Consider the following 23,365-nt stretch of genomic DNA (forward strand, 5'->3'; position numbering starts at 1 on the left):
GGCAGACTGCCCAGGCCAGAGCACGGGGGTTCTGCTCTCAGTGGTCTTTATTTATTTTATTTGTAGTCTGCCCTTCTCACAGAGACTCAGCAGGATTCCACAGCATGAGACAATATAAGTCAACAGGAATGGGGCGTTCCAGTAAACAATGCAACAGAGATTTGGATTGCGGAAATCTGGCAATGAACAGAAATCTGATAACAGAGCTGAAAGCAAGCTGAAACCAAGCACGAGTGTTAACTTGACACGTTAAACGGTGCAGGAATTACATAGTAGGATCATATTTACAGCAATAGACAGTATGTACAAGATACTGTAGGACAGTCCCTATCACTTTACCAAAACATCTTTCAGCTGACGGGAGACACTCTGCTGGGGTGGGGGTGGGGAGGTTGCCTTGCCGTTGACATCATGATTGTCAGTCCTTGGCAAGTAAATCCCCAAGTTCTCCATATCAATCACACAGGGGGTTTGGTTGAAGTAACTTTTATTAGAGATCTATCAGGTTCAAGGTGCTCAGTGGAATTGGCAGAAGCGATGTGTTGAGGGAAAGCATGGTTAGTTATAGGTTAGTAGCCCGTTGAGATTCTGGCGCGAACGCCACAGACAAAAAGTATCAGAATTTAGACTACGATAGGTAACAAAAGCAAGTTGGGGCTGAAATCATCCCTGTTCTCAGGGAAGATACAATTCAGACTAGCTGCATCTGGCCTCAAGGCCATTGGCTACAGAAGTGAAAGTGTTTAACTCAGGGCTTTTTTTCTGGGAAAAGAGGTGGTGGAACTCAGTGGGTTGCCCTCGGAGAAAATGGTCACAGGGCTGGTGGCCCCGCCCCCTGATCACCAGACAGAGGGGAGTTTAGATTGCCCTCCGCGCCACTCGGCGGTGCGGAGGACAATCTAAACTCCCCTCTGTCTGGAGATCAGGGGGCGGGGCCACCAGCCTTGTGACCATTTTCAAGAGGTTCCGGAACTCCGTTCCACCACATTCCCGCTGAAAAAAAGCCCTGGTTTAACTTCAAAGGGGAGATAACACACTGAACTTCCAAATAACAGGCACTGAAAGGTATTCAGAACTCTCCATAGGGTCAGAGGATTCATAGTTGCACATAACATACCCGTGGCATGTACTGCAGGCAGGCATACATGACAATGATGGCACCAGTGATGCGCTCATGTCACTAGAGCCATGCTGATGTCACTCCCGTGTATCCAGAAGTGGTGCCAGCACATTGCCAGGGAAACTCTGGCCTCAAAAACGCTATGATTTTACCATAAAGTCTTCAAGAAAAGCCTGAGCGTCCCTTGTCACTTCCAGTTTAAATCCAAAGTTGTGCCAGACTCAAGTATTTCCTCCTTTCCTCCTCCCCCACTTTCTCATGCTGGTGCCTGAGGCACTGGAGGGCATAAAAAAGAGTTGTTGGGAGATTGCCTGCTGTAAGCAGGCACACAGTGACCCTATAAAGTAGGGAAGTGTCAAAGATAACATTATCTATAGGGTGTTGTCATAGTTTATTATGTCAGTGCTGCTACAGGGGTTTGGGTATATATGCCTGGTGTCTCTTTCTGTCTCTCTCTCTCTCTCCCCCATACTGGTTGTTCTTTCCAATTGCATGTGAAATGGATGGTCCCTAGGCTAAAAGCCGTAGGGCAACCGCAGAGCAGTCATGGGTAATGTCATTTTAAAATATAGTAGAAGTCTGATTTTGCTTGGAACTGCGGTGTGCGTGTTTGGGGGGGGGGGCGGAGAAGAGCTGTTTCTAGGGTTGCCAGTTCTGGATAGGGAAATTCCTGGAGATTTTAGGTACGGGGCCTTGGGAGGGCAGGGTCTGGGGAGGGGAGGGACCTCAGATGGGTATAATGGCATAGTCCACCTTCGAAGGCAGCCAGTTTCTCCAGGGGAACTAATCTTTGTAGTCTGGAGATCAGTTGGAATTCTCAGAGATCTCCAGCCACCTCCTGGAGGTTGGCAAGGCAACCCTACTCTTGCCCAGCAGTTTCTGCTTGGGAAAACATCATGGAGGGGAAGGAAGGAGACCCTCTTCCCCCAAACACATCACTGTTTCAAGCAGAATTGGGCACTTGCTAATTATTAAAACGACATACATTGTGGCTGCTCTGCAGCTACAAAAAAAGTGAGTCTGGCCTGGGGACCCCCAACCCAACTCACCCCCAAAAGTCCTTATAACATGTAGTTGGGCCCTCTGTCTCCGTCCCTGGCAAGTTGGAATCTCTTTCAGATCGCTGCTCCTAACTTCTTCCTGCTTCTCCTCTCCTAAGTCCTTCCAGCTTGCATCAGGGTCGGTCCAGTGGATACAGAAAACTTCATCTGTGATGTTGAAGACCCCTTCAGTGAGTGAACCTTCAGATATCAACTCCTGGGCAGGCAGTCCTCAAGCATCAAAACAGAGGGTTTGGCAAATGATCTCCTGGTATCAGCAGAACTGCATGGGCCTGGGAGGATATGTCCCAAGGTTCCCTGGGGCTGTGTGAGTGTTCCTATCTATCATTTATCTTCTGTAAAGGTCTCTAATGCTTTTTAAAGTGGCCATGCACGTCATCTTGCAGTAGTGAATTCAGTACAAGGATGTACGAGCAATCCTGTTGAATCAGATCAAATTCTATTTAATCCAGCACTGTAAACTGGCCAGAATGGTGGGAAACCCACAGTCAGGGCTTGAAGGAACCCATCCTATTGGCCCCGCAAATGAGATAGATTGCCTTTATACATGGAGGTTTCACTTAGCTAGTGTGGCTGAGAACCATTGATTTTTCTCCTCCAGGAATGATGTGTTGGGACATTTTGCAGGGCTGAGTTCCATTTTATGCTGTTTGCCTTGACTGAATGAAAAGAGGTTTTTGCATAAGAGAAGGTGGGTGGAGGGAAAACCAAGACTGGTTCTTGCAGCATTGTTGACAAGGTGTATCTAGGTGGCAGAACAGCTTCTGGACTACAGGAAGATCGGCTGGCTTGAATATCTGTAAGGCTTTGTGCTCCCCTTCCTTTCTATCTGTTCAACCTGTCCAAGAATCTTTCTCGGCTCTGGGCTTGGGCTGCCAGTTTTGCAGAGAATTTTGGGTTTCAATTTGTTCTTTATTGGGAACAGCAACAGGCAATGTTGCACAACCTTTTTGCTACAAACACAGTGCTGCATAGGTCATATGGAACTTTTCTAAATCCCCTACAGTGGTCCCTATTTACCAGGGACATTCCCTATTAGAGGGTCCCTGAGCCTTAGCCATTTAAACCCTTAAGTATGTTGTACAGCCCTGAGTTTTGTAACTTCATTGTGTTTTGTGCTAAGGGTGTCCTGCACTAACTGCAAATCAGCTTTGCTGAGTTACGCTCAATTTCCTGTTTGTTTGGGTAGGAGAAACCCCCAGTTAAAACAATTTTGATAACGTTTTTGGGACCTCCTTCTATGAAGAAAAGCTAAGGAGTATGGAGAGGTGTTTTTTTTGTTTGGAGAAAAAATGGCTGGGGTGGCATGGTAGAGGTTTATAAAATTATGGAGAGGGGAGAAAGTGGATAGAGGGTAGAGTTGCCAACTTGGGTTTGGGAATTCCTGGAGATTTGTGGGTGCAGCTTGCTGAGAGCAGAGTTTGGGGAAAGGAGGGAACTCAGCAGGGTTGTACAGCATCCTGTACAGGTTGTCAGCCCTCCAAAGCAGTGATTTTCTCCCCCCAGGGAACTGATCTCGGTGTTATGTATTGGGCTAGCTTCGAGGAAAACAGGGCTCCTCAGGTAGCCAATCCTATTGGGAATTAGGGTTATCAGCAACCAATTGTTTCCCCTGGATATGAGCCAATTGCAGTCATGTAAACATGTTACCTTTTGTTTAGTGCACGCAAATGAAGAATCCTAGTGCCTGTGTTCTTATTGAGGAGTTACTGAAATGGGGTGGAGTTGGAGGTGTATATATCTGGCTCCCTCGGGAGCCACATTGTTGTTCTTTTGCAAATAAAGTTACTATCATGAGCTGAAGTCACTGCCTGGCTGACATCACTTGAGCACAATATTTAATACCCTGTAGGCTGGAGATGAGTTGTAATTCCAGGAGATCTCCAGGCCCCACTTGGAGGCTGGTAACCGTAACAGAGTGAGCATTTTCTTCTTCCCCCATACTAGGACTTGGTGACAGGCGATGAAGATGACGGGCTGCAGGTTTAAGACACAGAAAATAAAGCTCTTTCTCTACAATTCACAATTAACTTGTGGAACATGCTGCCATGGGATGTAGTGATGGCCACTAGTTTCGATGGTGATTAAAAGGGATTAGTTTGGTGTAGTGGTTAAGAGCACGGGACTCTAATCTGGAGAGCCGGGTTTGATTCCCCACTCCTCCACGAAGCCAGCTGGGTGACCTTGGACAAGTTATAGTTCTCTGGAGCTCTCTCAGCCCCACCCACCTCACAGGGTGATTGTTGTGGGGTAATAATAACACTTTGTAAACCGCTCTGAGTGGGCATTAAGTTGTCCTGAAGGGCAGTATATAAATCGAATGTTGTTGTTGTTATTATTATTATTAGACAAATTCATGGAGGACAAGTCAGTCAGCGGCTATGAGCCATGAAGGTTAAAAAGGTACCTCCATGTTCAGAGGCAGTATTACCAGTGCTGGGGGGCAACCATGAAGGAAAATCTTCAGTTTCCATCCCCTTCTTGAAGGCCTTCTCGGACCATATATTTGGCCTCTGTAGGAAATAGGAAGCGGGACTAAATTCCACTCCAGCAGGCGTGATCTTTCGTTCTCACAGGGACCCTTTGTTATTTATTTTTATTATCTTGAGTTATATCCTGCCTTTCTCCTAGGGTTGCCAGCCTCCAGGTGGTAGCTGGAGATCTGGAATTACAACTGATTTCCAGGAAACAGAGATCAGTTCCCCTGGAGAAAATCAGTATCTAAAGTAGCCTATGTATAATGGTGCTTGGACTATTGTATTATTGTATTTTATTGATGATGTGAGCCGCCCTGAGAGAGAGGGAGAGAGAGAGAGAGAGAGCATGGCTGCTCTGAAGGGTGTACTGTATGGCATTATACCCCATTGAGGCCCCTCTCCAGACTCCCACCGCCAGAATCTCCAGGAGTTTCCCAGCTCGGACCTGGCAACCCTACTTTCTCCCCAATGAGGACCCAAAGCAGCTCACATTGTTTTCTTCTCCTCCATTTTATCCCCACATCAATCCTGTGAGGTAGGTTAGGCTGGGACTGTGTGACTGGCCCAGGGGCACCCGAAAAGCTTTCATGGCAGAGTGGGGATTCAGACTTGGGCCTCTCAGATCTTAGTTGAAACTCTAACCTCTACACACCATGCTGGCTCGTTAAAATTTAGTGTGATTTCCTAACTGTTGTCATTCTTCAGGGGTTCAAGTTCTTTAGAAGTGCATGGTTTCCAACCTTACTCGCAGCATAAAAGAGTCAGCACTGGGAAAAGTAACATGGGCCGAATTTGACAAGTGAGTGCAATCTAAAAGAAACAAAAAGTCACCACTTCATCCCATTCCTTTGTTATGAGCAGGTTCTTATTTGGCATTTGTGACATTTCTACACATATGTGAGTCTTTCCTTCCATCATTTCCCATTTAATCTCTACAGTTCATCCCAAATTCTTGAGCTGGAGCAATATGTTTAAAAAGTCAATTTACCAGGAGAAAAGACACCCAAGTCTATTGTTTTTTCACCCTGTAAAACACTTTATTTTGTTTGCCCCATAAGATCTTGTGCAATATACATCTCTCTATAGAATACATCTTATTGAAAGGTTTGATTTTAATACAGATTATATTACTTTTTAAAGTTCATGAAAAATTCATCTCCCTCCCTCTCTTTTAAATAGGCCTTTGCCAGCTCACCTCCCTGCAGTTTGAAGTGGACTGATCCCCAATAGGAAATGTAGGGGCTTTTTTCTTTAAAAAAATAGAAATTACAATCTTTACACAACAAAACATTCAATGCAAACAGAAGCAATGTTGTTATCCTAAATCTAAAAAGGTCATTTCCCCCCTGAAAGCCTCTCTGTTCCCTAATGCAAGAGTGAGTTTTGTGTTTAAACAAATGCATACCATTTCTCCTTTCATCCCAAACATATAAACAACATAAAACAGACAGCGTTTTTTTTAAAATCGCTTTTGCACCAACATTCACAAGAATAAATACATAATGAACCAATATTTTTTTTCCTTTTCATACACAGTGTGAGGGTTTTAGAGGTGATAAATATACATTTAAGTTTCTGTTTCTTCCAAAAAAAAAGATTATATATAGATTATATATAATGGCCGTTTTCTCACTGCTTACCGGCCACAGAACATTGCACCGAGCTCCCAGGAGCTCAGCGCGATGTTCTGTGGCCGGTAAGCAGTGTGAAAATGGCCAATGTATTTATGCCGATCATTGCTTTCGAAAGAATGATCCATCATTGCTTGGTTTCGTTTTGTTCCTGATTCTCTTCCTGCGAACCCCTGAAGTCTTGTCCCCTGACCACTAAAGGTCAGGCTTGGTTCCCTGACAGGCTACTTTTACAAGTGTGTCCTCAGAGCTGTGAGGACTAGAGACTTGCACTTTAAAAAAAAAAAGTTAATTCTCAGAATGCGGGATTCTATGCCAGATTCCATATCTTGGGAGTATAGAGGAGCCATTACATAGCATCTACCCTGTATCTTCCTTTTCATTTTTCAGAACCCCATTATTATTCTTGCAAACAGTAAGGTTATTTCTGTACTACATAGACTTAAGCAATTTTTATGCAAGTTTAACTGTCATGGCCTCCCCCAAGGATCATGGGAACTGTAGTATGGTGGGGGCGCTGAGCCTTTGATTAGAGATGCAAGGGAATTTGCAGTTCCCAGAGTTCCTTGGGGCAAGGGAATGGCTGTGAAACCAGTTCAGCCATGAATATGGGCTCATATGTAAAAATTCCCCCACTTGCTGCTCCCTGAATTCTTCTGCAATAATAGTGCTGATTGCTTTGTATTGTTTCAAACCATTGTTAACTCCTGCAATTGAGTCTCTTATTAGTATTATTTATTATTTGAGGGTTTATTAAAAGGGCATGGAAGCCCTAATTGGAACATAAAACCCTGCTTTTTCAAGATATTGGGGTCTAATTGACCCCATTGTGGCGTTAAACAATACAACAATTACTTTATACAGTAGTTAAAATCAGGAGCTCTGAGCCATTCAGCATCGTTTCTTTTATTCGTATTTGAACCTGATAGGGAAAGTGCATGAGTAAAGTGTGTGTGTCTGTGTGTCCACGTAGACCCTACAGAAATCAATACTGGGGTCATTATAGAACCAAAATACCATCCATGTAAGGTCATTATACTACAAGCCATAATTCTGATACCATTTCAGGATTTTTGTTTAAAACATTGTCCAACGCATTGCCATTCTGTAAACTTATAACTGAGTTGGGGCTTAGCTTCAGTAATTCCAGATTAGTAAAGTCAGGGCTTTTTTTCTGGGGAAAGAGGTAGCGGAACTCAGTGGGTTGCCCTCGGAGAAAATGGTCACATGGCCGGTGGCCCCGCCCCCTGATCTCCAGACAGAGGGGAGTTTAGATGGCCCTCCACGCCACTCAGCGGCGTGGAGGGCCATCTAAACTCCCCTCTGTCTGGAGATCAGGGGGCGGGGCCACCGGCCATGTGACCATTTTCAAGAGGTTCTGGAATTCTGTTCCCCCACGTTCCAGCTGAAAAAAAGCCCTGAGCAAAGTGCTTTATTACAAACATAGGATGGTGAAATTTGTGGTGTATGTGGGTCTTAATTTAGCAAACAAGGCTTCTGCCTTTCTTGATTTAAGGTGCTTCCTTGTTTTTAGGAGAATGAAGTGAATTCACTGATCCTCTTCCTATCTCTCATTCAGGCAATGCCTTTAATTGCCTGGGGGGGACTGTTTCCTCCCTCCCCCAACACTGCAGGGCACCCATCTATACAGCACTGAACAATTACATTAACCCCCCCCCCCATCTGAATGGCAACACACAGAAATACAGTGGCTCTTTTTCTTTGTCCCCACCCCAGTGCCTTGGGGAAACAAATCTGACATTATGTGAGGGGAGGGGGCTAAAAGGCACAGCCCTGCAGCCACGCTGAAGTGGGCTGTGTGACCCATGCAATCTCACGTAGAAATAAACGTAGTTAGACTTTACAATGCCACTGGATTTGTGTTTCATTTTGCTATGGCCAAGTAACACAGCCACCCTTTTGCAACTGCCCTGAAGAATGGCAGGGGGGGGGAGATGAGGAAGACAGGGTTCCTAAAAGCAAAGAACGTTGAGATGGATGGGAAATGCCTGAAAATGTGAGAAGAGCATAGAAAATCAATACTGTTCGTTGCAGACGAGTTGAAGCTGACTCGGACAGCACAATTCCCGGGGGGGGGGGCGTCCATCCTGCTGGAAGTGGTGCAAGAGGCACTCAGCATCACTGCTGACACATCCCACCCCCCCTGCGATGCGCCCATACCCCTGCCGTTTCTGCCCATCTAGAGTCCTGGCAGGAATGACGTCAGGAGCTCAGCTGCCTACCTAGGTTGCAGGACTGTCTTCCAGTTTTCAGTGGTGAGGCAGGGGGACAGCCAAGAACCCCCAGCCTTTGAGGTCTTCCAGTCAATTTCACGTAGGCTTTGTTGATTTCCTCCTGGTGGCCTTGTCAATTTCCTTCTCCAGCTTAATCCTTTTGGCAGTGGGATTTGTCAAGGCCAACCCAAGTGAGATAAAGCACAATCACCTTTTGGTTTTTAAAAACAGGATGTGGAGTATGAATCCCCTGAACTCAGGAGGAGCCTTCTGCTGACTCTCTCTGCAAACAGTGAGAAGCGGGAGCTTGTTGTTTTTTTTTTAAATGCAAAAAGAATCTTGGGAAACTGGACACGAACTCCTTCATGGGAAAGAGCAAAAGACCACTTTAATAATAAAGAGCATAGATATCTGGATCTCTCTGAGATCTGTCCTGTTCTAGAGAAACGCTTTCATACTGTTAACTCTCTTTGCAGCATCGTTTCTAAGAAAGGAACGTGGAGGAATTCAGTTTTTTCCGCCTCTGTTCAGGTAGAGGGTCCAGCCCTCCAAGCTTGGCTTTTCACTTGCCCTAGATACGCGTACAAAATTAATTACACAGCTACCCAGGTTCATTTCTCCTCTTTACCATTTCAGTACTTGGAGGATCAATCTGTTCACACCTACAGCCACCCCAAACTTCAGATTGCCTACCTCTAGTGAAACAAGTCTGTATTGCCCAGTTTCCATTCCCCCCACGGCCATTTAAACCAGAAATGCACACATACACTCCAATAATCATGATAATAATAAAATAATAACAATACACACATTGTAAATGAGGCATGACCATCGTTGTCAGTGGGCGTCAGCTGACTCTGGGGTTTTTCATAGGTATGCTCACGTGACAGGGGGGAAAGGGGCGCACCCCACTGGAACACATGTATAACAAAGGATGAGAAACTTGCTTACCAGGGTACCTTTCTTACCAAATGGTGGTTCACATTCATTTCACTGAACAGTAAAGTCAGTTTTTTGTGGATCCTCCAAGGTGCAAATACATTCATTAGCTACTGCAGACCACAGAAAGGCAATCCAGCCCTGCAAGGCCTTGCAAAGTCAGTCATTTAGTTTCAAATAAGCATCTGGGGGGGGGTCTCCCCCCTCTTCTCCCAAACCATCCTCCAGAATTCTGGTCCGTTCCCAGGGTTCCAAGACAAAGCTCAGTTGGGCCTCTGAACACCCTTAGCTCTCCTGGGGGTCACCAAAGTGGAGTTCAGAGCTGAAGACCTCTTTGTAAAGGGGCGGGAAATTTGTGGCCGTCTCTGGATGAACAAGGCGGAAAAATCCCAGCTTATCCAAGTGCAGGTTGCATATCATCTTCATTAAGGGCAGCTTCGAGACCATCTGCAGAAAAAGAGACACACACCCCCCTCATGTCAGAGAACCAATAGCTTTTCTTTAGTGAGATCTACTTGTGAGTAACAAACAATCCCATCGACTCCACCCCCCTACAGCTTAGTTCCATCCTAGAAACAGAACCTAGATGAGAAAAGAGGACCAATAATGAGGCTTTCAGCTAAGCAGTAGAAAGGAAATTCTTCTGAAATAAAGATAAAAATAACAACAAAACCAAAAAATTAATAAATAATAAGAAGAAATAATAAAGTAAAAAATAAAATAAAATAATAAATAAATAAAAATAAAAAATATGAAATGAAAATAAAAATCCTACTTTAAAAAAACTCTAGATCAGATTGTTTTGCGATCCTTTCTTGCATCCTCTGAGGGATGTATGAGCTACACTGCAGGAGTTTGCCAGCTCAAGCTGCTGGAGATCTCTGCCATAAAGATTAGGAAGCTACAAAGCAGAAGAACATATGAAGTCATTTCAAGGGGGAGGGGTACTCATCTTTGTCGGAGACCTTGTTCTGTGTAGTTACTAAAGACAGGGCCTTCTCTGATGTGGCCCCTTGCTTATTTAGAACTTTCCCATTCTGCCCAAAACAATGAAATATCCCTCCTGGAACCCTTTGCCTGGTGCTAGTATAAAACCTTTGTATATACCCTAGATATTTTCAGGATGCTGCATATGTTTTGTTGTACTTTGTGTGTGTGTGTGTGTGTGTGTGTGTGTGTGTGTGTATGCGTGTATGCGTGTATGCGTGTGTGTGTTCGTGTCCTCTACTCACAAGGCCTGTCTGCATATTTCAACAACTATTTTTTTCTAATGTTACCACTTTTAAAAAAAAAAAAGATCAATTTTAATGTTTTCCCTTTCATGTAATGGCTAGTCTAATTTTAGGTTGCTGTTTAATATTTCTGGTATTCTTGGATTTTATTGTTGCTGGAAACTGTCTGTGGATTTTATTAAAAGTGAGGATGTGGTATATACACATTCTAAATAAAGTGGCCACTTTCCCCAGTCATTCATCCACACTTGAGCTTTCTCTGAAATGCAACCTCCTCCTCCCGATATGGTCAGATGTACATTTAACCACATTCCAGATAACGGTTTTTTTAAAAAAAGTATTCTGATTTTTTCAGATTCAATCTGATTGCAGGCAGGGCTTTTTTTCTGGGGAAAGAGGTGGTGGAACTCAGTGGGTTGCCCTCCGCGGAAATGGTCACATGGCTGGTGGCCCCGCCCCCTGATCTCCAGACAGAGGGGAGTTGAGATTGCCCTCCATGCCACTCGGCAGTGTGGAGGCAATCTCAACTCCCTTCTGTCCAGAGATCAGGGGGCGGGGCCACCAGCCATGTGACCATTTTCAAGAGGTTCCGGAACTCCATTCCCCCGTGTTCCGCCTGAAAAAAAGCCCTGATCAAAGGGCATTTAAAGATGGGGCACAACTGGGAAAAGACCGTGCTCACTCCCTGCAGAGGATGGCACAGGGATTCAAACATCGAGATCCTGTTGGTAGGCCAGATCACTTGTCATGCAAGAAAAGGAAATCCTCTCTCCATACAACTTTTGTAGCTTGCCATTTGCTATTTTGGTGGGTCCTAAGGAATTGTTTTTGCAATGTTTTTTGTGCTTATTGAAAATTTGGGGAAATCAGATGACAGAGAGAAGGATTCCCTGACTGGTGGAAGACAGTTTTCTCATGGAAAGTTACTGTGTCTGGGGTGGGGTGGAGATGTTACTTAACCTTCAACTACTAAGCAATGATACCTCATTTAGCTTCTGTTAGCTTTTCACCTGCTGGTGGAGATTATTTTAGATGACGCATGAATCAGAGTCAATAGAAGTCAACAGAAGGTGTACACTTGTACAAGCATGCACACACACACAGAATGAGACAGCATACTTGGAAGAGACGAGTAGAAGGCATCTTGCCTAGGGTTCCCCAAACCTAGAACTGACCCAGAATTGACCATCACCTGATGCCCCATTTTATTACCTTGGACAGTCTGTCTTCACTGGAGTTTTTCTTCTGAATTTCATGTTGCAGAGCCAAGTAAATTTTATCCTGGAGTTTCTGAACCTTTTTGGATTCCGAAAGCCAGGGGCGATCTGAGATAGACAGCATCAAGTTGATCACTTGGCATTGCTCGGATTGTAAATCAGTATTTAAAACACTTTTTAAATTATTTGCACTTAGAACAACATGGGAAAGTGTGTGTAGCAAATCAGAACGGGCAGACAGTCTGAAAAATCAGACTAGATCAGCTGCTTTATGGGCCCTGGTAGAATTATATTGGCCTCCTGTATTATCTGATTCTTGCTGAGCTAAGAGCTGCAAAACCGCTGTCTGTCCATCTTCAATGGTTGCCCAGCAGAGCTGCAGAAACCTGGCATTTCCATAAGGCTGCTCTGGTTGTGCCTAGATACTGCTGCCAGTCCCCAGTTTGACATAACATGAGAGAGACTCTCAGGGTCAAGCTACGTGCAAGTTTTTAAAGTGTTGGGTCCAGGTTCCCCAGACCCAACTCAGATTCCCTGCAGCCTCACAGCAGCTGTGGGGAATAGCTACCAAAAATAAAAGAGCAGGGGAAGAAAGAGCTCTTGCCTTCCCCCCCACTGCCCCAAAGCCATTTTCCTGTGTCAAAATAGCATGGGGAGAGGTTATTTCCCTATTTTTATAAGTCAGCTACGACTTGACAACACTTTCCACCACCGTCACTTCTCCACGTGCACAGAATACTCCATGTGGAGCAGTGAAAACAGAGAACCCTTCCCCCACGCTATTTTGGAAAATAGCTTAGGGGGGAGATGGGCCCTTCCTTCCCCTGTGGCGGTATTCCAAGGTTGTTTAGGCTCTCATTTATTTTTTAACAGCCATTTCCCCACAGCCGCTATGTGGCTGCAGGGGAATCCAGCGCTTTTAAAAACCTGCACATCTGGAAGTCACTGTAGCTGAGTCTTCTAGCAGTCTTTGCAAAAGAAAGAAGCCATTGGGATTCTGACCAATAGTTAAGAGCTACTTGGCTGGAGCAGCCAATTATCTAAGGGCCAAGCTACAAGTGATGAATGACACTTGAACGGCAAGTGAACAGACTCACGTGTATTCCTCCCTGTTCACTTGCGCTCCACTTGATCACGTAGTGAACAGGGAGGAATACACGTGAGTCTGTTCACTTGCCATTCAAGTGTCATTCGTCACTTGTAGCTTGGCCCTAAGACTTTGGCTACTGACCAGGCAGGTCAGAACCACCTTCATTTTGGCTAAAGTTATGTACCTGGTGAGAGCAGGACTGCCGCCGTGAAGAGAGCTACCTCCTCATCGGACAGCTGCAGCCGGCAAAGATTCCTTCCCAGTTCAAAGATGGCGCTGATGAGGTCATCACAGCCTAAATGAGAAGCAAAAAGGTGTAGTAGGGGAATGTTACCACAACAAGCTGCCTGTCATGGCAGCAGTCATTTAACACAATTTTGGCAGCACAATTTAACTGTTTCTAGTTGTACGCCAGGAAGCTAATTGTGGCTGTTTTCACACTGCTTACCGGCCACGAAACATCCCGCCGAGCTCCCGGAACGACAGTGTCTTCCTGGCACAATGCACCAGGAAGACGCTGTCGTTCTGGGAGCTTGGCGCGATGTTCCGTGGCCTGTAAGCAGTGTGAAAACGGCCTGTGTGACTATTTCCCACAAGGGTGTCTTCACAGAGCCCTTCAAACTGCACTACCACAACAGATGGTTTTTAAATGGCTTCTCTCCACAGAAGTTGCAACTTTGAAAACCAGTGCCGAGTTTGTCATCTTATTAATGACTCAGTAGAAGGGATGTGGGCAAGACTTTCTGATATTTTTTAATTAAAAAAGCAAGTTTCAAGCTGCTCAGGTAGTGAGGATTAGTCCCAAGTGGGCCATGGTTTCCCATGTGATAGATGCCAAGGTGTACGTTCCTTGCACAGTTTTGCCCTGGAGATCTTGCTTGCATCCCATTGTGCTTGTCTCAACAGCGGAGGGACTCTACTGTGAATGGATGCCCTGTTACTGCCCTGGCATTGCTGTCTTGGCCTACTGGCCTCTGAAGCCCAAAGCTGGAATCCTTCCTTGACCCAAGCCAATGTTCTTCTAGAAACTTAGTCATTTTTTCCTTACCACCTCCAAAACTTTCCCACATAATCAGGGTCAACTGACTGTCTGGAAGGCCAGCCACAAACATGACCGCATCATAAGAAGTAAATGAGAGCATTAAACTAGATCTGACAGATTGTTTAATCATGTGTTCTGCTCTGTTCATGTTAGGCTTGCCACTTGCCCTGTCCACAGTAGGTAAAGCCCTGCCCTTGGCTCCAGTCACCCGCCCTCAAAAAACTGGAGAGAAAAAAATGGCTAGAAAATGGCCATCATAGTGATGCTCTAGGAATTTCCTTACATTTCTATATCTATACCAAAGAGATTAGGGGTAATTCCTAGAACATCACCTGGGAAATCACATTGTCCCCAGGCAACACACTCAAAGCCACCCAGCATTTGCCAAGGCAATGCTGGCAGTCCTAGTTCATGTATATGGTGGATGGGAGGCGGAGTCTGATTTTAGTCTCAAAGAGGGTGCACAGGGAGATGAAACCTTCAGCCTCTTGCTGCTGTCTTCAACACCTAAACTCCCTTCCCCCCAGCTGATACCAGAAATTAAGCAAGGCTGAAAGAAAAATATCTTGCATGATAGACCTCGACGAGGTGAATTGGGAAAAGATTAAATTTTCCTCCCCCAGTTTGTTCCCCTTATTAAAAACAAAAACAGATGTATGCACCCTATAAGGGAAAAGGGCAGAGATAGTATTCAACAAAACACGGCTGCCAGCACTATGAATACACCATTTGCTTACCAAGAGATTTGAACATCTGCATTCCGCCATACTTTCCATCAAAGAGTACTGTGTTGTTCAACGGATTGAAGGCCCGAATCATTCGGATGAGGAGAACTTCCAAGCAACCTGATGCAGACAGAAAGACCGCCAGAGGCAGGCAGAGGAAGAGCAGGAGGTGTCCGTCATCCCCACATTGATTTAAAAAAGAAAAATCCAACCCCATGTTGAAAATACCATTTTTTAAAAAAGGGAGTTTTTGTATTGCAAGGATATATAAAACAAAGAGGCGATATGGAAAAATCGACAAAAAGGAATATTGGCCCCATAAGAATGGAAGAGATGGAATAAGGTAAAATAAAAAAGGAAGGAAAAAGAAAAGAGGAGGTTAGAAAAATAGTTCGTATGTTTGGATATATCAGGTAACATCGACTCGGCTGACACAGGCACTATGTATCAATTTTTAAAATATTCTTGATTTTTCCATTCATCTTTATAATCCATAAAGTCGTGTTTGGAGCCAAGTCTGACACGATGGTTTGTTAAGCCAGAACCTCCCCTATCACTGTCAAAAGTGGGGAGGAAGGAGAGTTGTACACCAACGGCTGATCTTCACCGAATCGCCATCCCCCAAGTTCTTTTTTCCCTAAGCAAATCACTTCCAGTATCAGAACTCAACTGACAAGAAAAGTGGCATGCATGCACGTGCATGCACCACTGCCTACCTGGTGATCAGGAGAGATTTAGCATGACCCTTTGGCTTTAAAAATATGTGATTTAAATATATGATTTAACTAATCAGCGTCGGTCATCCTCATATTTATTTTGGCCCAAAGTAAGCTTGTCAATCCCCTAGTCTGGGCAGTGTACCCCTGGCCCCCAGGTTCCACTGCCAGCAACTGCTCCAACTGCTAGCAGCTGCTCTCAGGGGGAGAGGTGACAGCGGCTGCATTGATACATCACTTCTGGGAAAAACCTGAAAGTGACAGAGGGCAGCTCTAGGAAGTACCAGAATGTCTATGGTTACATCACAGCCTTCTTGAGTGGTTCCTAAAATACACACTGGCCATTTTCATACTGCTTACCAGCCACGGAACATTGTGCTGAGCTCCCGGAACGACAGCGTCTTCCTGGCGCGATTTCGCTTACCGGCCACGGAACATCGCACCAAGCTCCTGGAACAACAGCGAGCAGTTGTCCCGGAACAGTTGTTCTCGTGCGAAATCGCGGCAGGAAGACGCTGTTGTTCCGGGAGCTTGGTGCGATGTTCCGCGGCCGGTAAGCAGTGTGAAAACGGGCATTGTCAATTAATGCAATCCAGAGCAGTGTGCAAGAACAGAGAAAATCCCATGCCTTATTGGTGAATTTTAAAGTGACAATGCTCAATGTAATTCTTCAGTGTAAAAATCAATACGTTCATGCATGATAGCAGTGTCTCTAATTGGGATTTTTAAAAAAGGGAAGTTTAAGCTAGGAGGCTAAGCAAGCCTATCTGAGCGAGAGTCATTTGCTCAGGGAATGGGAGTCACCCAGTGTCTTCTCATCACTCCTCCTCACCTGCTTTGAGAAGGATGATCTGGTCGTTTTGACAGAGCTCCATGAAGCCCTCAATGTGTTTGGCGAACTCCACGACATACTGGATGGCGTTGGAGATCTGCAGAGCGCATTCCTGCCACAAGGCCTCGCAGCTCTGCCGAATTAACAGGGAAACGTTATCAGCCAGGTCTCGGAGCCCCGGGGCATCTCCCAACATTCTGCCTGAATTGCTGTCTGGCATTAAAAAACAGGCCCTGCAATTCAAACCCCACCCCCCTGGATTTTTCAGTAATCCAAAAGTGTAGGGAATTAACCTTGATGCTCCAGAATTTAATTTAGCTAAAACAGAGTCACGTTGATTTAAAAAAAAAATGTGAACTCATGACACACTTGTATATATCTTCTTTGCTGACTGGCAGCCATTGCCAGGGGAGACCACAGGCAACAGTTTTTAGAGTGCTTCAACCTCCTTCTTGCCTCACAGTAGCCACGAGACTGCTTGTGCGGCCATATCTGAGGTCTACCACTAGAAGGAAGTGGAATCTGACAACCGCTTTGTGGCCTAGTGACAGACATTATGTGAGATCAGCCCACCACAAATGCTTCACCATTAGAATGCAGTGGAGCGCTATGGCCTCTTTTGTTACCTAGCAACAGCCATTTGAGGCCATTGTGCAGCCATATTTGTGGCTTGACAAACACAAATACGTTACCGTTAGAACTAGGCAACAGAGTACTACAACCTGGGGAAGCGGGGCTGGTGGTTGCTAGGCATCCGGGGGTTCCTAATTCTGGAAGCCCTGACAATGTCACTTCTGGTTTTCAACCCAAAGTGGATCATCGGGGCCTCTGGAGTGCACGTACACACCATTTTGCCACATGCTCCAGTGACTCCCAGCCTGCTTTCAGGTGAGTAGGGCCAGGTGAAAGGTAGGGTGGGATCCCTACTAAATCCCTACTACAACGTTTCTGTTACCTAGCAACTGCCATCATTAATAGCCGCCCTAGGGTTGTCAAGTCCCCTTGCCCTCTGGGCGGCAGGAGGGAGATCTGGCACTCACCTTTTTAGATATCTCTACACGTGAGGAAAGCATGCACGTGCTCCCGGGTTGCTCAATGATGTGACATCATCATACAGGCCTCGTGCCACCCCTGAGAGCGCTCCCACGCTCCGCAGCGGGCCAAATTAGGTCCCTTTGGGGCTGAAATGGGCCTGCTGTGGGGCAGGGGAGTGCTGCCAGGGCAGCACAATAGGCCCTGGAGCACTCCTGCACTTCACAGCAGGCCAATTTCGGCCCCAAAGGGGCCCGATTCACCCCCCTGCAGAGCACTGGAGTGCTGCCAGGAGGGGCCTGGTGACCTTCTGGACTTCACAAATGGGCCCAATTTGGCTTGTTTGGGGCCCGAACTGGCCCACTGCAGTGCACAGTAGTGCACCACGCTGCCCAGAAGTGCGCCCCGGGAAGCACGTTCCCCCGCTTTTTCCCTGCTGGCCAAGTAAGCAGGGTGGAGGGTGGGAGCAGGGGATCCCCCACCCCCAGGCTGGGCCCCAGCAGGGGACTTGCAGCCCTCATACTGAATGAACAGGCTCTGACTTTGAGTACACAAGCTGCCATTAATGGTTCACCTCTGAGGAAGATGAAAGTACATGTATTCCCTGCTTCCACAGTTAACCCCTACCCGATATTCTTGCCACATAATCCAGGCCAAAGGGAAGTGAAAGGTGAAAATGCCACCTGAGGCTGGCGCATGGGCAGCACAAGAATGGGTGAATGCATATATATTCCTTTTCATCGTTACGGGGGGATGAACCATTTGTTCATCTGTGGAGTGCGTAGCTGCATGGGAAAGACATGTCTGCCAATGCCAATTAGCCATGAAAGCTAAATGGAAGCTCTCCAGAGAGAAACAAGAAGGGCTGGCTCCATTCAACTTCTGATAGTGCCAGGATCGATACTCCAGGCCTCCAGTAGAGAAAGCGTACTTGGTCTAAACAGGCCTTTCATCCCACCTAGAAAAGCAATTCTCATATGCTTGTATTCAAAGCGGGGAAAGAAATATACCTTGTTCTGCATACTCCTGATGTCTTCTTGTGAGTAAAGCGTCCAGGCTAGCCTCTTCAGCTCTTCATTGGTATATTGGGATGTTTCCAGGTGTGATTTAATCACATTCTGTGCTAGTCGTTCTGGAAACACAAGGATGCATCAGGTCTCTATTACACAGCCCTACGGATTAGCCAGGCTGCCCTCTCCACACACTCCTTTTCAGATATAAATATTCGACCGCTTCTGATCTTCAGTGATCTATCACTGAGCTACAGTAGTGGGAGCTGTGGTTCAGTAGAGTTTCCAACCACTGGTGGTAGCTGGAGATCTCCCAGAATTACAACTGATTTCCAGGTGACAGAGATCAGTTCCACTGGAGAAAACGGCTGCCTTGGAAGGTGGCCGCTGTGGCATTACACCCCGCTGTGGTCCCTTCCTTTCCCAAATCGTGCTTTCCTCAAGCTCCGCCCCCCCCTCAAAACTCCAAGAATTTTCCAAGCCTTTGGTTCAGTGATAGCTTGGCACAGGGCTTTTTTTCTGGGAAAAGAGGTGGTGGAACTCAGTGGGTTGCCCTAGGAGAAAATGGTCACATGGCTGGTGGCCCCGCCCCCTGATCTCCAGACAGAGGGGAGTTTAGCTTGCTCTCCGAGGGCAATCTCAACTCCCCTCTGTCTGGAGATCAGGGGGCGGGGCCACCAGCCATGTGGCCATTTTCAAGAGGTTCCGGAACTCCGTTCCCCCACGTTCCCCCTGAAAAAAAGCCCTGGCTTGGCCTCTAGAAGGTCCTCTGTACAATCCTTGGCATCTCCAATTAAAAGGATTAGGAAAGCGGTAATGACCGTTTTCACACGTCTTTACATAGCTCAAAACTCACAGAATGAGGGCGTCTTCATGGTGCGATTTCTGATGTCATCGCACCATGATTTGTGGCCCGATGACGTCAGAAATTGCGCCATGAAGACGCCCTCGTTCCGTGAGTTTTGTACTATGTAAAGACATGTGAAAATGGCCAAGATGAAACACTTTGACCTGAGACCTCAGAGAGCTGCTGCCAGCCAGTCAGAATAGATAAGACTGACTCTGACGGACTAATGATGCGACTCAATATGGCTGTTCCATGTCTTCCAAAGGGGAGCTATACACAACAAGCTGCTACCTTGCTATGGCCCTGCATCCTTCTAGTCCTTGTTACTGGCAAATCTTTGTTCTCATCTCCCACTTTTCAATTTGGTGTAGCGGTTAAGAGCAGTGGGACTCTAATCTGCAGAGCCGGGTTTGATTCCCCCCTCCTCCACTTGAAGCCAGCTGGGTGACCTTAGGTCAGTCACAGCTCTCTCAGAGCTCTCTCAGCCCTACTCACTTCACAGGGTGATTGTTGTGTGGGGATAATAATAACACACTGTAAACCGCTCTGAGTGGGTGTTAAGTTGTCCAAAAGAGCAGTATATAAATTGAATGTTGTTGTTAATTGATTCCTTGAGCCTTGACCTCAACTTTCCCACTCAGCCTGCTTTCGCAGTTGGAGTGGCTGTTGCCGTTGGTGAAATCTGATTGCTTTACTTGTCCATCCGGTGTAGCTTTCCTACACCAAGATCCTGCCCAAAATTTCTCTAAACTAGAGCTAAAATGCACAAAGAACATTCTAAACCTTCCGAAATATAAACCTATGAAGCTTCCTTATACTGAGTCAGGTACAGGGCTTTTTTTCAGCAGGAACGCAGTGGAACGGAGTTCCAGAACCTCTTGAAAATGGTCACATGGCCGGTGGCCCCGCCCCCTGATCTCCAGACAGGCATGGAGGGCCATCTAAACTCCCCTCTGTCTGGAGATCGGGGCGGGGCCACCGGCCATGTGACCATTTTCTCCGAGGGCAACCCACTGAGTTCCACCACCTCTTTTTCCCAGAAAAAAAGCCCTGGTCAGGTATATACCAAGTCATCTAGCTCAGGATAGAACACACAAATGGCAGTTCCAGACTAGTGGAGATTCACTCTTGGCAACTCCACCCTTGCTCCCATCTGTGGCAAAGGGTCAGGAAGGCACCCAAACTATTACTCAACAATGGCCAATGGTTCCCCGTGGCCCAGTAGGGATCCAAGCTGCAACCCATGTACTAACCAATCTCCATCACTGAAATGTCCGAGGCCAACTGGCCACCCTCGAGGGGACTGTGGGTATAGAGGCCAGGGTCCAGCATCAGCTCGTAAATGGATTCCTGCTTGATGAACTTGGCATCGCTGATGTCAATGCTGGATTGGTCGGGCGACAGTTGGGCTGAAGTCAAGAGGTCAAGGTTGTAGTAATTGCTGTTCCCATCAGGGGTCAAAGGGAAGTCGAAAAGGAAGCCATCAGAGAGCATGGAGATATCATCCAAATCGGAGAGGCCGCTGCTCACACTGGTGGTATAGACCCGCGACAAGGTCTCTGGTTCGTCCTTGGCTTCACTGGTCTGCTCTTGGCTCTGTTGGTGTTTTTGCACCTCGGCATAAAGACTGTCCCGTTGCTTCTTAGACATGCGGCCAAACTTCACCGCTGCAATCCGAAACAGGGGAAAGAGCAGTGGGAATGGGGCAGGTGTCAAACAACATACAAAACTTATTCATCTCTGTAGACCAGGTGGACAGAGCACTTGCTTGCCAGCTCAGCAACGCCGCCTACTGTAAAACAGCAGCCCTAACACCTTCTTTGCTGTGTAGGAAGACAATTTATAAAACATCACACAACCCCCCAAGGCACTGCACACAAATATAATTCATTCATTTTGACATTGTGTAGGGTTGCCACCTTCCTGTAATTCCAGGAGAATTGACTAACAGGAATTGCATACCCCTTGTTGTCTACTGTTGCTCATCTGGGCAGCAGGAGAAAATTCCCAGGAAAAACGTGCACATGCGATCGGCATTCCTGACATGCTGACATCACTTCCGGTGTGACCTTCAAGTGATGCCATCATGCCTGGTGACCCTTATCTCACTTCTGGTGACATGATTGTGCCAGGGTGATGCTCTAGCATTAGCTCAAAACTCTATTATTTAGCCATAGAGCTAGACCATCACCCCTGGTAAAATCATGTCATCAGAAGTGACATCATTGCACCAGGGATGCTGATTGTCCCCCCCCCCCAACAGAAGTCTCCTCCCCCCCCATCTGGTTGTCAGGTAAGCCAGTGTGGTGCAGTGGTTAAAGTATCGGAGGAGGTTCTGAGAGACTTGGGACTGAATCCCTTCTCTTCCCTGAAACTCACAGGCTGACCATGATCCTTTCACTTTCTCTCAACCTAATCTACCTCACAAGGTTGTTGTGAGGGCAAAATAAAAGAGGGATGAACCACTTATGCTGTCCTTGAAAGAACAAAAAAAATCTAGATAGACTGAAAAAATATTTTCACATCTGAACTACTACGTTCTTTTATTACAGGTGCCAGTATTTCTTTCTTTTTGTTTCTATTTACTTGATAATGTGCAGGTTTCTTTTTGATTATTTCAAAATGGGGTACAAAATATTAATAAAAATGGGTGTGTGAAAACACCATTTCAGGTTTTCCCTGTGCAATTCTGGCAGTGGTTACCAAGTGTATAAGACTTGTGCATTTGTCATTTGGTTTTGTGTGACAGCATCAGTAAGTAACAGAAAGGGATTTTTGCATGCAGATGGTCCCAGGTGCAATCCCCTGGAAAAAGGATCCCAAAATGTAGGAAAAACGGCCCTGAGATCTATTGGCAATCAGAACAGATAAGATGGACTTTGAAGAAGTCAGGTTTATTTGATCAAAATAATTTGATCTATAATTTTAAAGAGGCAGGCTAGGCTGAGAGAGAGATGGGAAACTACCTGCCAGAACAGGTGCTCTTACAGGCTAAGAGCAGATTGGGCTACAATGGACAACAGATGAACAGCTCAGACTGTGTCTGAGCAAGTATTCAGACTTTCCAAGCAGGATCCGAATTGTCATTTGTGATGACTGATTGATGCTGAATTTATGGCTGCAATACCACCTTTTGACCATCTGCCCTGGTGGTGCCGTAGAGCAGCAGAGAGAAGAAAGGAAGGAATCCGAGTCATAAACTTTACCCAACAAGTGTCACAGCTGAACCTGAGGCACATCGTTTTCTGGATAACAGTCACTGTCCTGTACAGGGCAGCCTCAACGCTGTCCAGTCAATCGAAAAGACTTACCGTCACGGGACATTCCCAAGGCCAGGCATTTCTGTAAGCGGCAGTGTTGACATCGGTTGCGGTTGGTTCGGTCAATAAGACAATTCCTTTGGCGTGAGCAAGAGTAGGTGGCGTTATTCTGTTGGCTTCTGCGGAAGAATCCCTGGAGAGGGGACAGGAAGGATGGGGGGGGATCAGTGTCTTACAAGATAAGGAAAGGTGCTGTAGGAAGGTCAAAGGCCACAACACAGCAGATCACATGGTAAAATTCTGCTAGGGCTGTACCAACCTCCATATGTGTTCTTTTAAAAAAACAGTAAAGTTTCCAGTAGCTCCTTTAAGACTGACCAATTTTATTGTAGCATAAGCTTTCGAGAACCATTTTTTTATTGTAGCATAAGCTTTCAAAAGCTTATGCTACAATAAAGTTGCTTAGTCCTAAAGGTGCTACTGGACTCTTTACTATTTTGCAACTACGGACTAACACGGCTAACTCCTCTGGATCTTTTTTAAAAAAATGCTCCTGGATTGATGGCTGGAGAAGCTCCGTACATGAAAAAAAATTAGATTGTAAGGGAGAAGCCTAGTCTAGAATATCCACGGAGGGTTTTTAAAAAAAATTAAAATTATCATAATGATATACAGGAACATTTGATTTCTATCATTCCTTCACAAGTGGTCTGGAGAGTTATATATTTGCAGGATCAGGCCCAACTCTGTCTAGTCCACCCTTCTTTGAGAAATGGCTATCAAAATCCCTTGGGAGGCACAAAATATGTAGTTTTTCTTTATTCAGTCCAGCAACTGGTGCTCGAAAACACGTTACCTCTGAACATGAATGCTCTTTTTTTCTATCACAGCCCTTGACTG

At 45.9% G+C, this 23,365-nt stretch overlaps 1 protein-coding gene across 1 annotated transcript in view; it reads right to left on the minus strand.

Annotated features, from left to right (window-relative positions):
• Positions 1 to 9,558: 9,558 nt before the first annotated feature.
• LOC129330611 (nuclear receptor ROR-beta-like) overlaps positions 9,559 to 23,365 on the minus strand; it is a 43,953-nt gene continuing 30,146 nt past the window's right edge. The window contains exons 3-10 of the mRNA XM_054980715.1: positions 22,517 to 22,658; positions 20,459 to 20,872; positions 18,359 to 18,480; positions 16,317 to 16,449; positions 14,781 to 14,888; positions 13,186 to 13,296; positions 11,907 to 12,019; positions 9,559 to 9,909 (exon numbers count right to left, since the gene is read on the minus strand). Of these exons, the coding sequence (XP_054836690.1) occupies positions 9,748 to 9,909; positions 11,907 to 12,019; positions 13,186 to 13,296; positions 14,781 to 14,888; positions 16,317 to 16,449; positions 18,359 to 18,480; positions 20,459 to 20,872; positions 22,517 to 22,658 (1,305 nt within the window). The 3' untranslated portion in view covers positions 9,559 to 9,747. The remainder of the gene's footprint in view (positions 9,910 to 11,906; positions 12,020 to 13,185; positions 13,297 to 14,780; positions 14,889 to 16,316; positions 16,450 to 18,358; positions 18,481 to 20,458; positions 20,873 to 22,516; positions 22,659 to 23,365) is intronic.

The sequence above is a fragment of the Eublepharis macularius genome, chromosome 5 (genome assembly GCF_028583425.1).
Source record: "Eublepharis macularius isolate TG4126 chromosome 5, MPM_Emac_v1.0, whole genome shotgun sequence".
NCBI lineage: Eukaryota > Metazoa > Chordata > Lepidosauria > Squamata > Eublepharidae > Eublepharis > Eublepharis macularius.